The sequence below is a fragment of the Lutra lutra genome, chromosome 2 (genome assembly GCF_902655055.1).
Source record: "Lutra lutra chromosome 2, mLutLut1.2, whole genome shotgun sequence".
Classification (NCBI taxonomy): domain Eukaryota; kingdom Metazoa; phylum Chordata; class Mammalia; order Carnivora; family Mustelidae; genus Lutra; species Lutra lutra.
The window spans coordinates 91862715-91878500 of NC_062279.1; the positions used below are offsets into that span (position 1 = coordinate 91862715).

Genomic DNA, 15786 nt, shown 5'->3' on the forward strand with positions numbered 1-15786 from the left:
GTCTCTAGAGCTTTCCAACTTAGCAGCTAGTTTAGCACCCCAAATCTCATAATGAGATATCTTACATATTCCTATATTGTTATGTTAGTTTTAGAGGATGAGTAAGTGTAGATCTATCACATTTTTTCTTAACTATATGCTATGGAAGCATGCCTTATTAAAATATCAGAAATCCTAATTTTATATTTTAAATAATCATTAGAAGTGACCCTATATGAAAATAAACTACCTTCTAGTTTTGTTCCAGTTCAATTATTTGAAATAATATTATGTATATGAATGAAATTCAGTTTTAAAGAATATACAAGTGTAGCATGAATAATTGTCCTTTTCTTCTAAAATCTAATAGAGCCATTTTATCAACTGTGATTTTAAGGATTTTCTGGTGGCAAGGCTAATCAAACACATAGTAACCTGCTGTGGCCTAACATCCGTGTGGCTATTATGTTGCTCTTGGCTTTAAATAAGTTTCCTTTGAAAAATAAGATATGGCATCAGCATACATATTTTAAACGAATGAATATTACAAGAAAAACCATTAGCAATGGTGAGGAATTCAATCAGCAGTGTGAGAGACTGTGATTAAAAATTAATGTAAGTGTGGAGAAACCATTATGATTCACATTTTAAAAAAGAAAGTTGTAGTACAAAAGCTCTAGGAAACTTGCAGTTTCATTAGGGATGTTATATATGGTTTTTCTAGCCCATTCAGTGAGAATCTGTAGGCAAATTCAACTGTAATGCTATTTGTTCTGGGTTTGGCCTGAATTTCAGAAATGTCGTAAAAATTTAATATATTTTCAGGGTATAATATGAATATGTACTGCATTTATAATCAGGTAAAATAAACTTTTAAATAAAATTTCATCTATGCCAAAAGTATTCAGAAACAAGATAATTTAGCATAGTCTAAAAAAGTCCAAATATGATCCTGCTTTCACAAGATTCCTAATTTATGTGAGTTGCACAGTTCTATTCCCAGTGGTAAAATATATTTATTTATAATCTGTTTATAGCAGATGATAAAAGTTATGAACAGTATTTAGAACTGTATTTCTAAGTCTAAGACTAGTTTCTATATTTTTCTTCTTTCATGCAGAAGATCTGAGGAGTACTAATTCCATGAAGGCTATCTTAGGAGTATTAATTCCATTATTATTCTTAAAGATTCAAGCGTTTGTTCACAGAATACCTTTCTAGAAATTTAGACTGTCATTACACACGGAACTGAACGTTGATGTGTAGCAAGAAGCAAAATCTTTATGTCAAGGAATGTCATAGGCTATAGCTGATTATGAACTGCCATTACTTCATACTTTGTCCTTCTTACCTACTAATCGATTATTAATCACTAAGGTGGACTATAAACATCTATGAGGAAAAATCATAGAATTCCATCACAAATGTACACACAAGAAACAAGGCTTGTTGACAGTTTTGAATATCTACTATGTATTGTCATCCCCTCTTTTTTTTTTCAAAGCATCACATGAAATATTTAAATTAAATTCAAACAGTTTAGCTTTGATTATTTGCTGACATCTCATGTTCTGTTTGGAAGCAACCTGTGGATATTTTTAATATTAGATTTACAAATCGTCATCTTTAATCCCATTAACAACAATGTTCCAGAACAGATCTATGACCTTCTGTCACAGTACAATAATTAGAATTACTCATAATTCAGGCATCTGCTGATTAAGCTGTTGTGTAAAAGTCATCTTTCTATTGAAATCTGCAGTAGGAATAACTTTCTGATGGCAGCTATGCCCATTGTGTCATGTCATATAATCAACTCAATATCACTGTGATTCCAAAAAAAAAAACCCAAAAACAAAACACCCTACTGCTCCCTACTATATTCTGACCATGCTACTCTTCACTTTTATTGCAATACATAAAAGCTGTTGAATTTTTTATTAGTGCAGTTGATGCACTGGTAGTATCAAGAACTACTGTGTCTTTGTCCCTTGAATCAGTCTTCAATTATTTCATCTATCCTGGGCTTCTTTTCCTTCCTTCCTTTCTTTCTTTACACATTTTCCCCTTCTGATTCCTCCTTCCTACAGTCCAAGTCCCCCCCCACCCCTCCACAACCATCACACTTTATATATGTGCCAACATTCTCATTCTTATATGGAAGGGAAAATTGTCAGGTTTCCTTTGACAACACTCTTCACACTGTCTCATATGACAAGCAGCCCCTAATATGACAGGAATAATCAGTGTGGCTCATCCATTCTTTAAGCTTCTTCAGAACCCTCAAGGGTTTGGAATAACCTGGTCATGTAGCTATTGTGATAATTACTTCAGTGTCAGGCCTTCACATCAGGAGATCATTTCATACGTAGAAAATTTGTAAAATACTATATACATTTTACAAATCCCTACTTTCCCCAAAAGTTCCATCCCCACAAATAAATGTCATAATACAAAGTAACAATTTCTTTTTCACTTAGATTGCAGTAGAGTAGTCTTTTTAAATATACAGGGAAGAGTCATAGAACAGGAATAAAATAGAACAGTTAGCCACTGTACTCTCTTTTATTTCTCCTCTTCCACTTTTCTACCTGTTTCTTTTTCTTTCTCCCCCCAACTCCTCTACAGCTCCATCTCCAATCTGTTAGAAAGGGATATTGTAATTCAAAATTCATGAGGCAATTCTTCCTGTTGTCTTACTCTACAATACACTGTTTGTAATATTACTGACCCTTCATACAGGCTCATCTTGCTACAATTTAGATAATCAAAATTCTGGTTAAATGTTCTAGATTAGCTTATTAAAATATTAGTCATACTATCAAGAGGAAACCAACTTTTTAAGAAGTCTAAGTGAATAGAATTTGTTGGTTAAAAAAAGGAAGAAGCATTAAGTTCAACAGCAAAGTAATAGTTTTGATGTATTTTACATTTGGTATACCTTTTTGAGGAGCAAAGAGTTTATCTTCAGAAAAGGACCTAATTTTGTGATGTGGACTCCAAGACATTTTTTTTAATGTCAGAAACAATATACTTTTTAAACCAATTTTATAAAATTTGCAATAATGTGCTTTTCCAGTAGATGTCTCTAAAATGTTCTGAAGTACAACAAGGAAATTGTGGCTTGCTGTAATAACACAAAAGACAGGAATTTCAGTTCAAAAAATGTTCAATTAGAGAGGAGGAAAGAAAAGTTTCTTTGTAAACCTGTTTAAAAAATTCCAGTCAGCTTTACTCAGATCCTCTCTATAAGAAAATTATGTTTTATGAAATGTATCACAGATATTATGAATGCAGAAAATACAATCATGCAATTGTTGAAATAAACTGATCCTGCCATATGTTATGAATATATAAAAATGTTTCATTTTACAAATGTGGAATAATTCAATAAATTTTATGTTATTATAGCATTTTAAATATGGGACTTTTCCAGTAAAATTGTTTTAAAATATGACTTCAATTGATATAAATATTTAAAACATAAAAAAGTCCCTGTATTTCTTATATATTTGCATATCTAATTCATTCCAGTGGCATTAAATGCTTTCTCCTTTAAGAAAGAACATTACCACCTATAAGCATCTTGCTCAATTATGATACATTTAGTCAAAAGTCACCATATAGGGGCACCTGGGTGGCTCAGTGGGTTAAGCCTCTGCCTTTGACCCAGGTTATAGTCCCAGGGTCCTGAGATCAAGCCCCGAATCAGGCTCTCTGCTCAGCAGGGAGCCTGCTCCCCGCCCCCACCCACAGCTCTCGGTGCCTGCCTCTCTGCCTGCTTGTGATCTCTCCGTCAAATACATAAATAACATCTTTCCAAAAAAAAAGTCATCATGTATCTTCGGTCTTTGTTGCACCAAATTGCTTTTTTTGGTTTGACTACCAAATCTCAGTAAATCTTTACATATGTACTGACCATCATCAAGTAAGCATTCACCTGGTATTGCAGGATCAGCAGGAAAAGGGTCTTGTCACACAGGAGGGTTTTTGGTTCTAAGAACAAGCTTCCTCATTACTGAGTTGCCCTTAATGGCTTCCTCTATATGCCTCAAAGGTCTGGAAGGAAAGAAAAAAAAAAAAACCTCATAGTTAATACCTGCCTAATAAAAGGAGGATGAGGAAGAAGAGTAGGAGGAGGAGAAAGGAAGAGAGGGACGGAAGGAAGGAAGGAAGGAAGGAAGGAAGGAAGGAAGGAAGGAAGGAACACCTAATAAATTGTTGCTCTTGACACTTGCTGACCTTCTCTAAGTCCTTGATCCACCAAGGACAGTGTTTCCATGCAGGAAAAAAGAGGAATTGTATTGAGGGAATAGAAAAAAATACTAATAATCTGATTTTTTAAATATATTGCATTTTTTAAAAAATCTTAAGTGCATAAAGATCTTTAAAAGTTATTTGACTTAAATAAATGTCCTTCTGTCCTAGCACCCCTGTCTCAGAAAGAACCAAGAAAAAGGGACTGAGAAATCCATTCTAGAGAACAAAGCAAAGGTCTATGCTGAAGTGCAAGATAAGATAAGATTGCCTGGGAAACCTAGAATTTGTCGTAGCTCTTGTGGTAGGGAATACATTTGGGAAGACAGAAAGATTGTTAAATGAAAAAATAAAAGAGTATCGATCATCCAAGAACTTTATCACAAGAGAGTAACTGACTCCACTGTCAAGAGATCCTATCAGCACTTCTCCACCGGCTAAATCCCATGCAATAAACTAGGATGAATACAAGTATTGAACTCCAGTCAACAAATAGAGCTGGGAAAAGATAACATAAACTATTGAATTTGTTAAACAGGCATTTCAAGTTTTTACAGCCTTGGCAGGGACCCGATCCAAAGAATTTCAGAAAAAGAGATTCATATGACAATTGGCTATCAAGGATCTTTGTGTGATGGTTACTCGCTGTTTCTTCCACTTAGGAGTACAATTTCCTCACCTGATTCCTCTTAAAACAATAAATTAAAAAATAATTAGAGCTAAGAGCAAATGTAAAGTTTTAAATGTGTACACACACACACAATCACATTAGTTTTTGTCACTTAATATTGAAGATATTTTCCCCATTCCATTTTCTTTCAAATCAGTCAGGAGAAGATTTCATTTTTCTTACTTCACATATATTATGTTTTCATAAAATGAGGAGAGAATTACTGAAGATCAGTAGGCAGAAAACTAAAGACTTTCACTTGACACTTCTATGTATTATTCTTTGTCCCTTTCAATAGCTTTCTTTTTTTTCTCTGACAGTTTTGTTTGTTTTCTCCTCCATTTGTCAATGATTCTAAAGGTTTTTTTTTAATAATTTATAAAACTTTTTGACATGGTTTTTTTTTTTTACATGGATGATTCCAGCTAAACGATGTTTCTGTCACACAGATGATTTCATGTAGAGTACTGTCTCAACCTCCTTTAAAGAATTCTCCATCAGATTTAGAGTCAATGGATGATACCAAGTTTTGGCAAGTTGATCATTTCTATTAACATACATGATAGTGCCATCCTGCCAAATTATCTGTCAGTCTTTACTGAATTAACAATGACTGCATTCAAATTTTTTCCAGCCCTTAAATACTATGTGCATTTTAAATATTTAATATATTTATTACAAACTAAATCATGAAAATTGTAAAATGTCCTATTTAATTAATTCATAGAGCTTTGCAAATGTCATTTGGCCAAATTTGTGGCACCATAAATCAAGGAATGTAAATATTTATTATATTTTTTAGTTCTGTTGTATAAATATTATTTTCATATAATTAGAAAAATTTATGTTTTCTCATGTAATTGCTTATTAATTTTTGTTTCAAATGAAATACATATATTTTTCATATCTGAAATGTCTTCTAATCCTAGGTTAAAAAAGAATTGACATCTCTATTAGAATGTTATTTCTGAGGGTGCCTGGGTGGTTCAGTTGGCTAAGTGTCCGACTCTTGATTTCTGGTCATGATCTCGAGGTTGTGAGATCGAGACCCAAACCAGCTCAGCATGGAGTCAGCTTGAGATTCTCTTTCTCCCTCTCTCTCTACTCCTTCCCCACCCCTGCTCTACTCTCTCTCTCAAATAAATAAATAAAATCTTAAAAAAAAAAAGAATGTCATTTCTGAAAAACAGTTCTCCACTTTTTAAAAACATGGCTTGTTTTCCAAATGCTAAACATAAAACACTAGTAATGATATTCCTATATAGGAATTATATTAGGTAAGTTCTGTAACATTTTCTTTTCTAAAAATGATCTATTATTTAAATTATATGACGTTAAAATTCTAATTTTATTTCATAAACATTTTCCTTTCTTTATTGATTTTTATTAACACTATTTGATAAAGTATTTATTCAATTTTTTTATTATTTCAAAAATTTTGCTTTACTTGAAAATTTTTGTTTCAAATCTTATTTCATGAGATTAATTTCATAAAGTTCTTTTAACATTTTCCTCTTGATTTCAAATGAACTTTAATGGAAATTGATTGTCATTATGAAAAACAAATCTACTGATTTCAATTTTAAATGAAAAAAGTTTAGGGATGCCTGGGTGGCTCAGTGGGTTAAAACCTCTGCCTTCGACTCAGGTCATGATCCCAGGGTCCTGGGATCGAGCCCCGCATTGGGCTCTCTGGCAGGGAGCCTGCTTCCCTCTCTCTCTCTACCTGCCTCTCTGCCTACTTGTGATCTCTGTATGCCAAATAAAATAAAAAAATAATAATAAATAAATAAATGAAAAAAGTTTAGAATATTATTTGAGTCAAAGTTTACATAGCATGTAAAAATCCACTAATTTTTATTGAAAATAAAATTGAATTGATTTTCATTCCAGAAATACACATCGTTTTATATTTAATTGATTTTTATATCAATTTAATGTTTTCATATCAAAAGATGCTCCAGAATGATTTTTTTAAGAGAGAGAGAGGGTAGGGGGAGGGCAGAGGGAGAAGGAGAGAGAATCTTAAGCAGGCTCTATGCTCAGCGCAAAACTGGATGCAAGGCTACATCTCACGATCTTGACATCAACTGAAATCCAGAGTTGGGTACTTACCTGACTGAGCCACCCAGGTATCCCTATTATTGATAAAATTTCTATGGTTTTTCTTTTTACAAAAAAATCACACTCATAAGAAGTGCTTCTAAAATTTAAGCTTTTGTCTCTTTTCCAGTGTTTTTAATAATTTATTATAAATTATTTAATTATGTTTATCAAAATTACCTCCTCCTTATAAAGGCCCACTTCTCTTTGGAATGATAGGAGACTCAAGTTTGTCATTTATTAGAGTTTAAATAGATTATGTCTTTAACATATGTTCTTATTATCAACAGGCAGGTGTCGTTATTTAAAAGTCTATGAAGATCAAATTCTGGATTAAAACTTTAATATGAAAATAGTTGGGATTTTCAACCTTGTAACAATGAAACATTAGAATTAGAATTTTTCACAATTTTTTCTAAATCAGTACTTCTTAACTAAGGTCATACATCAAAAGTCACTTGTAGAGTTTAAAATTATATGTATATAATATTAAAAAATATATAATAAAATATATAAATACATATATGTGTGTGTATATATACATATATATATATATATGCACATGCTCAGTTCCCAGAACAGATCTTCTGAATCAGAATCTCTGGGTGAGATCATGGAAAAGGCAATGACACTTTCAGTGTTTCAAAACTTACAGGTGCTTTTGTTTGTCATCCATCATGAAAAATCATTAAAGAGGAAGAAAAAAAAAAACCAATGTGTTTAAAGTTGATAACAGATAGAAAAGGAAATTGGAATTGTAACTTGTTTGTTGCCACAAAACAATATAATTTTGTTGTTACTATAATCGCACATTTCTTACTAACAAAGTACCCTCTGTCTACCATGTTATGGAAATGCCTTTAAATGGACCAGGTTTTTTTGTTTTCCTATGATTTTTTGGTTTTGTTTTCCAGTGATTTGATAAAAAGGTAAGCAGTAAGAAAATGTAAACATCATTTGTTCATCCTGTTGATGAACATCACATGTTCCTTTTGCTATAAATACTTGCTCATATCCTGAACCCTCTTCCACTACTAAGAGAAATAGGGAAGGCTGTGAGATAGGTAATTGCTAGGGAAAATTTATTTTGATGCTTTATTCTGGTGATTCTCAAACTTCAGTGTGCATTGGAAACACCAGAAGAGCTTGTGAGCTTGTTAAAACACGAATTACTGCCCCACTCCAGACTTTTTTTTTTTTTAAAGATTTTATTTATTTATTAGAGAGAGAGAGAGAAGAAGCAAGCACAGGCAGACAGAGTGGCTGGCAGAGGCAGAGGGCGAAGCAGTCTCCCCGCCGAGCAAGGAGCCCACTGCGGGACTCGATCCCAGGTTGCTGGGATCATGACCTGAGCCCAAGGCAGCCGCTCAACCAACTGAGCCACCCAAGCATCCCAGACTTTTTTATTTTTTAAAGATTTTATTTGTTTGTTTGACAGAGACACAGCAAGAGAGGGAACACAAGCTCTATCCCAGGACCCTGGGATCATGACTGCAGCCAAAGGCAGACACTTAATGACTGAGCTACCCAAGCATTTCCAGACTTTTCTAAGTTAGAAGGTCAGGATGGGGCCTAGAAGTTGTATTTTCAAAAGTTTGCAAGTGGTTAAAAAAAAAAAAAAATACTACCCATAAAAGAAAAGTTTCCAGGTGATACTGATATTGCTGATCTAGGAACCCTGGTTTGAGAAACATCACTTTCCAGTTACTCTCTTCGGTATGCTTAGATTTTAGCTGTTAGAAAAATGCTTTCTACATCATCTAAAGAGGAAACTTGATAAAATCTATGCAATTATTTATTAGATATATTTATATGAATTAATTTGAATTTAGCCTAAAGGAACCTTATTACTAGGACCTAAGGGAAATTTAACACTTTTTGCCACTTTTGCAGCCCCAAAATAAGTATAATTTCCCCAAGCTGCAGATTGTTTTCTTCCAAATAAATCAACAATTATACAGGACTTTCCATAATACAGTGGAGAGAAAAAAGAGACAATATCAAAACAAAAACCTTGAACATGAATGGAAATTCGTTAGTTTAGCTCAATGCCCTGAAGAAAAGCGATGCAAAATTCAATCTAACAATAGAGACTAACTCACATTAATACTAAATATATTATTCTTTCTATGGAGTAGAAATCCTTCAGTATTACTGTCACAGTCACATATGCCTTAGGGAGCATAATTAACATGGGCTAGAGGGAAAGTTTCACTGGTACATAATTTCACATGGGAAGAAGCACAGTTAGACTCCAAACGTTTATTTTCTCATATAATTATTTTCTCAATACATCTATTTATTAAAAGTCTGCAAATTACAGGCCTACCTTACTTGATGTGTTCAATGTTTTTAATAATTTTCACTCTAAATTGTTTTCTCCAATGAAAAACTATATTTCCATCTAAATATTAACTTGATTCATGGGAAAGGGGAATCAATTCTTTAACAGAGTAGACTTATTTTATAAGAATTTCTATTTTTCTGAAATTTCCCTGATTTTACCGGATGATCCCCTTACGACTTGCCATGTAATAGTTTACTTTTACTGGTGGTCCTTGTGTTTTGAGTCTAGGTTTTTCCTAAAAATCTGGGAACAACCCATTTAGTTAAGCAGATACTCTTTCAGTCAGGAACCTGTAGCTCTCCCTTATTTCCAAGGAGACACCAGCAGGAAATCGCATTGTTAAACAAGCGGGCTTTGTGGCAGTCCACTTACAGAGCCAGGGTAGACTTTAACACAGCTGATTTTAAAGTCCCCTTGGTGATGCAGGCAGTCCATGTCCTCCAGTTTGCACAGCTGCCACATGCTACCATCCATTCTCGCCTAAAAGGGGGCCTGAATAATTTTATTTTTTCCAAACGGAATTAGAGTCCCGGACTTCCAACACAAGGTGGTAGCACATTGCCCTCCGGATTGGGGCAGAGCAGCTCCTTCTGCAATCCTGGCGGACTGTCATGCTTCTGGACAGGGAAAACGAATGGCAGTGACGTCCCTGAAGGACTGGAAGAAATGAGGCAGTCCCAAGGCTTAACTCTCTCTCTCTTCCCTTTTTGTGTTCGTCTAGCCCAGGAACAGCAGCACCTGATACACAGCAACCAGGCTGAGAGTCACACCGCTGTTGGCAGAGAGACCCCTGAGCAGCGGCAGCAGCAAGACTGCGGTGACCCAGGTCGCAGATTGTAATTGCTAACATCCCTAATCCAATTATCGTCGACACTATTTATAACAACTTCCAAACAAGAAAACACTTGACTGTCAAATGCTTGATGGGGACACATTTAGCATACCCTTCAATCCTTTTCTACTGGTGCGCCCTGTTGGGAGAAACCTTGGAGGAGCTGAAGGTTCCCAGCCTTGAGGGATCATGTATGATTGTGAAGCTCTGTGTGCAAACACAGGAGATGATTAAAAATGCTGTTATCCTAGTTGTAAGGAAATCACAGGTTGCCACAGTAAGGTCAAGCTTTTGTCCTTCAAAAAGGGCAATCATGGAAGAATCTTGAGGTGGAAGGAATGACGTGATCCTTTGAAGGAGCTAAGAAGGCTCCCTTCCACTGACTGAGGAGAGATCTCCAAGGATGTGTGGATCACTGACTAGGGAAAAGAATTGTGGCTAAGAATCAACAAGAACTTCATGTTGATCCAAAGTTGGCAAGCCACATATTTTTCTCATCGTTCTAATTATAAGTATTTTATCACTTCTTTTAGGCCTGACTTTATTTCTTAGAAACCTTTAGTCCTACTAAATGAGACACTCAAATTGAGAAATGGGACTTAGGGGGAATAAAGGTGAATATATCCTAGAAATTATGGGTTTTTTTTTAAGGGATTGGAATTCAGTATCTTCATAAAATAGTATAAAATCCTCCTTGAATTACTGAAGTGCCTGCAAAAAAGCAGGGGAAGTATCACTGCTATGTTAAATGATTCAGACTAAATCTGGATCTTTATCACTCATTAAAGAATACCTCAGTAAAGAATAAAATCTTCAGACTATTGATATGACTACACACATATATAGAGCCACACATATTTAATTCTGTAACATTGGATTTGAAAGCAGAAGATGAGGTATCAGCTCTGCAACCTCAAACCAGTTACTTTGGTTTTCTGTCCCTTAGTTTCTTCATCTCTTAAGAATGCAACAATAACACTTTAAAGTTAAAAAAAAAAAAAGGACTGAAGATTCTGAGCAAAGTTAAAACATTTTAGAAATCTATTATAAATATATATGTCTTTTATATTTACATATCATTTATTTATATATTTATTATATATATTTATATATTTATTATATTGTATGAATTATTATATAAATATATTATTATATATTATAAATTTTCACCCTTAATGTAAAATTCAGCTGCCATTTACTGAGTGCATATACAGTAGTCTATATTTTCAAATAGAGAGTACAAATGTGATTTATTTGAAATACCTTTAAGCCTGTCATGATATTTGAATAATATATTTGAATAGTATTATATATATACATACACACATATTCTTTTCTTCTCCATGCAGCAGTGACACAAAAGATGACCGAGCAGATGAACTACCAGGCAATGAAACTGACCCTTCTTCAGAAGAAGATTGACAATATTTCTTCAGCTGTGAGTGATGTAAGAAACACATACTCCTCCCTAGAGGGGAAAATCAATGAAGATAAAAACAGAGAATTTCAATCTTTTCTAAAAGGTAAAAGTAAAGTAAAATATTCATTCAGTTAAGACAAAAGGTAAATGACTCATTTATCTTTTCTCATATCGTTTTGGAATCTTCACTTTAGATTGAGTAGTATAAAAGTCTAAGACTATATTTTTGGAATAAGATATTTGTAAATTATTATTTGAAATATCTAATTTTTTTTCTGTATTGTCAAATCTTTTACTCAATGTTTCATCTGATTTATTTTCATTAAGTACTAGTTAAAGCTTAACTTGTATTTCTTTATAGTTAAAATGAGCTGTACTTAGTTTACTTCCATCGTGGTCTCCAGGCTCCTTGCTCGGCGGGGAGCCCGCTTCTCTTGCTGCCTCTGCCAGACACTCTGCCTGCTTGTGTGTGCACTCACTCTCTAACTCTCTCTCTCTGACAAATAAATAAATTAAATCTTTAAAAAAAAAAGGGATTATCAAGGCACAAATATATGGTTGTCTCAATAATATTGATGAAGATACTGAGGATAAATCAAAAGTGTGCTGTTACCACAGAAATTATTTAGTTTATGGAGTATAATCAATAAAATATATCCTCAGACATCTCAGGTAACAGGAATAATAATTTCTTCATAAATATGAATCAGCTTTGCTCAACTTTTGTGCTCTTAAAACAGCAGGCTGTATTCTTTTCTGAAGGTTGTACTGGATAATCAATTTCCTGTTAATTCCAGTTGTTGCCAAAATTCATTTTCTTGCAGTCGTGGGACTGTGGTCCTATTTTCTTGATAGCTATAAACTATAAACTGAGGCTCTTTCACAGCTTCCTGAGGCCACTGCACTTCTTGGCTCATGGCCTTTTTCCTCCATCTTCAAAAACCAACAACACTGTTGGGTCCTCATGGTAGGTCTCAAACCCAACTCTTCTACCTTCCTTTTCCTCTTTTAAGGACTCAGTGATTACATTGGACTGACCTGAATAATCCAGGATAATTTCCTCATCTCAGGGTCTTTAACCTTAATCACATCCGCCAAGGTCCTTTTGCCAGGAGAGGTAACATATTCACAGGTTCAGGAAATTAGGGTGTGTATCTTGAGTGGAGCAGCGTTATTCTACCTACCACAGGGATCTGTAGATAGTGAGCAATTGCTATGGTAGTGTTATATACAGGGTACCATGGGACCACCTGATGGTTTGAACAAATCCAATCTAAGGGCGCCAACAAATCCAATCTAAGGGCTTCTTTCTACAAAAAGAAGCCATCTCAACTAATAAGCTGTAGATCAGGAGGAATTAATTAGGCAAATGGTTTCAAGGAGGGCATGGATTTTCTAGGCAGGTAATTTGGTCACTAGGAATAGCTCAGTTCTCTGGGTTAATTGCATGTTTCCCAATTTTAGGATTAGTGATCCCTTTCACTTTGTTTTACACATAAAAATACACTTATTGTATAATCCCGTATCTATCACATTATTTTTTTCTTTATTTTTCACCTGTGGTTCACAGGTAAAAGATAAGGTGGAGGTTTTGTATCATCTACCAGTATGGCAGAACCATGATTTTTTTTTTAATTATGTAGATAATTGGTATTGTTAAACTCCTGAAGGAAAGACCCTGCCCTACATTTCTGGCATGTCCCTATGACCAAACTTACCAATGGCAAGCATGAGAAAGGAATATATTTTCCCTGAAGCGATAACATGAGAAAGAAGTCAAATAGAAACAGCATATAATTGACTATAACCACCATAATGAAATTTGTTTAGCAAAATTCGGTTATCATTACCAAAGAGAATTAGAGAGAATTAGACCTGTCAACAGCTTTTTGTGAAACTACTAACAAAGATTCTGGCAATGACACAGGAAAAAAGCATACACTCATAACAACAACAACAACAAAATTCTCCCCTCAGTGTGAGGTGTTAGTTGTGTGCTAAGCATAATCAATTATGAAAACTAGACAGCTCATAGTTAATGAATGTTCATTCAGGAAACAAAAACTAAACTCACCCCACAGTACTGTACTTCCCTAACAAAACCACAACCCCTTCTCTTGCTTACTCTACATCCCAGTTCCATAAGAGATACCTGAATGTTATGCATAGGCCATACAGATATTGACATAAAGCACTTTGATATGTTTTTGCAAAATCGGATCTTGCACAATTTTTTAGCAACAAATTATAGAAATGTTATGTGAAAAACTCCTTTTCCAGAAACAATAATCTGTTTTTAAAGCTAATAGTCTGATTTCTTTTCAGACACGGCTGTGATTTTATCCCATACCCAGTGTATTTTTCCATTAAAGATTTAAAATATGATAGGGGCACCTAGGTGGCTCAGTGGGTTAAGCCTCTGCCTTCAGCTCAGGTCATGATCTCAAGGTCCTGGATCGAGCCCTGCATGGGGCTCTCTGCTCAGCGGGGAGCCTGCTTCCCCCCACCCCCCGCCTGCTGCTCTGCCTACTTGTGATCTCTCTCTCTGTCAAATAAATAAATAAAATATTTTTAAAAATTTTAAATATGATAACTGAAGCACCTCCTAATTTCCATTTTCACTATTTACTTTTTTCCTAGTTACTTTGATAACGACTCTGAAATAAATTTTACCTATTTATAGTGTTTTTACCTGCCATTCTTATTCTCACTTTCATTTTTTTTTTAAAGATTTTATTTATTTGATAGAGAGAGGTCACAAGTAGACGGAGAGGCAAGCAGAGAGAGAGGGGGAGAAGCAGTCTCCCCACTGAGCAGAGAGCCCAATGCAGGGCTCCATCCCAGGACCCTGAGATCATGACCTGAGCCGAAGGCAGAGGCTTAAACCACTGAGCCACCCAGGCGCCCCTTATTCTCACTTTCAGATCATAGTGTTTTTTCTTTAAAAATTGTATTTATTTGGGCATCTGGGTGACTCAGTTGGTTAAGCAACTGCCTTTGACTCAGGTCAAGATCCCAAAGTCCCAGGATCGAGTTCCACATCAGGATCCCAGCTCCACGGGGAGTCTGCTTCTCCCTCTAACCTTCTCCCCTCTCATGCTCTCTCTCACTCTCTTTCTCAAATAAAGAAAATCTTAAAAAAATAAAAATAAAAATTTTATTTATTTATTTATTTATTTATTTATTTATAACATGCTTGCTCATGCAAAATTGGGGGGTAAGGGACAGAAGGAGAGAGAGAGAGAATTTCAAGCAGACTCTGTACTGACCACGAAGCCCAGTACGGGGCCAATCTCATGACCCTCAGATCCTAACCCCAGCCAAAACTAAGAGACACTTAACTGCATGAGCCACCCAAGTGCCCCAGATCACATTCTTTTTGTTGGATGAATTTAAACAGCTATTTTTGTTGCCACAATGAATTAATTCAATTATGCTTAAGTTTTAGTTTACCTTTTCAATATTGAAAAACATTTTAAGGCCAAAATTATATAAATTCCAAGAAGGTCTGATCCCTAACCTTAAATATTTTATTGTATTTCATCAAGTTGTCATGAAAATTTAAGACAATTTTAACTAACAGGAAATGACTAAATGATCTTGTGGGAAGTGCAATAAAAAAAAAAGACATTTGCTATTGAGTAGCACCTTATACCCAGTGAAGCGAACATATTCTATTTTTAAGTATTTGAAGTCTAGTTTTCCAAATTTTACTTTCTGTGTAACATATAAAATACACTCAGTGAAGATTTGTTGTGCAAATGAGTAACCAGTTAAATGCTAAGTAAAATTTAGAAAATAAAAATACTTTAAAAACCTGTGGTGTGATTATTCATGGTATCACATATAAAAGCTAGGACTATTTCAGTATAATTTATCGTAATTATGACTGCTTAAACTTTCTAATTAATGTATCCTTTCCTTAGTATTTTGGTGCAGTGTCATTATTGTTCCCATACTAAACATTTTTACTATTATTTTTTCCATTATATACAGGTTGATTTTCACTTACTTATATTTTTTGGCCTGTTAAATATATTTCAGTCTTCACTATGCTTAGAAATGTAAAGTATATATATTTTTTTTTACTCTGGAAATACTGTTACCTAAAGATCAATCAGCAATATTGAACTATAGTGTATAAGATTTCCAGGGAAATCTTTATTCATGTAAACAAC

General features: G+C 34.4%; 1 protein-coding gene across 1 annotated transcript in view; it reads left to right on the top strand.

The window, feature by feature from the left end:
- MMRN1 (multimerin 1) overlaps nt 1–15786 on the top strand; it is a 59095-nt gene that overhangs the window by 24849 nt on the left and 18460 nt on the right. Inside the window, exons 4-5 of the mRNA XM_047717983.1 lie at nt 10078–10182; nt 11538–11711. Coding sequence (XP_047573939.1) covers nt 10078–10182; nt 11538–11711 — 279 coding nt within the window. The remainder of the gene's footprint in view (nt 1–10077; nt 10183–11537; nt 11712–15786) is intronic.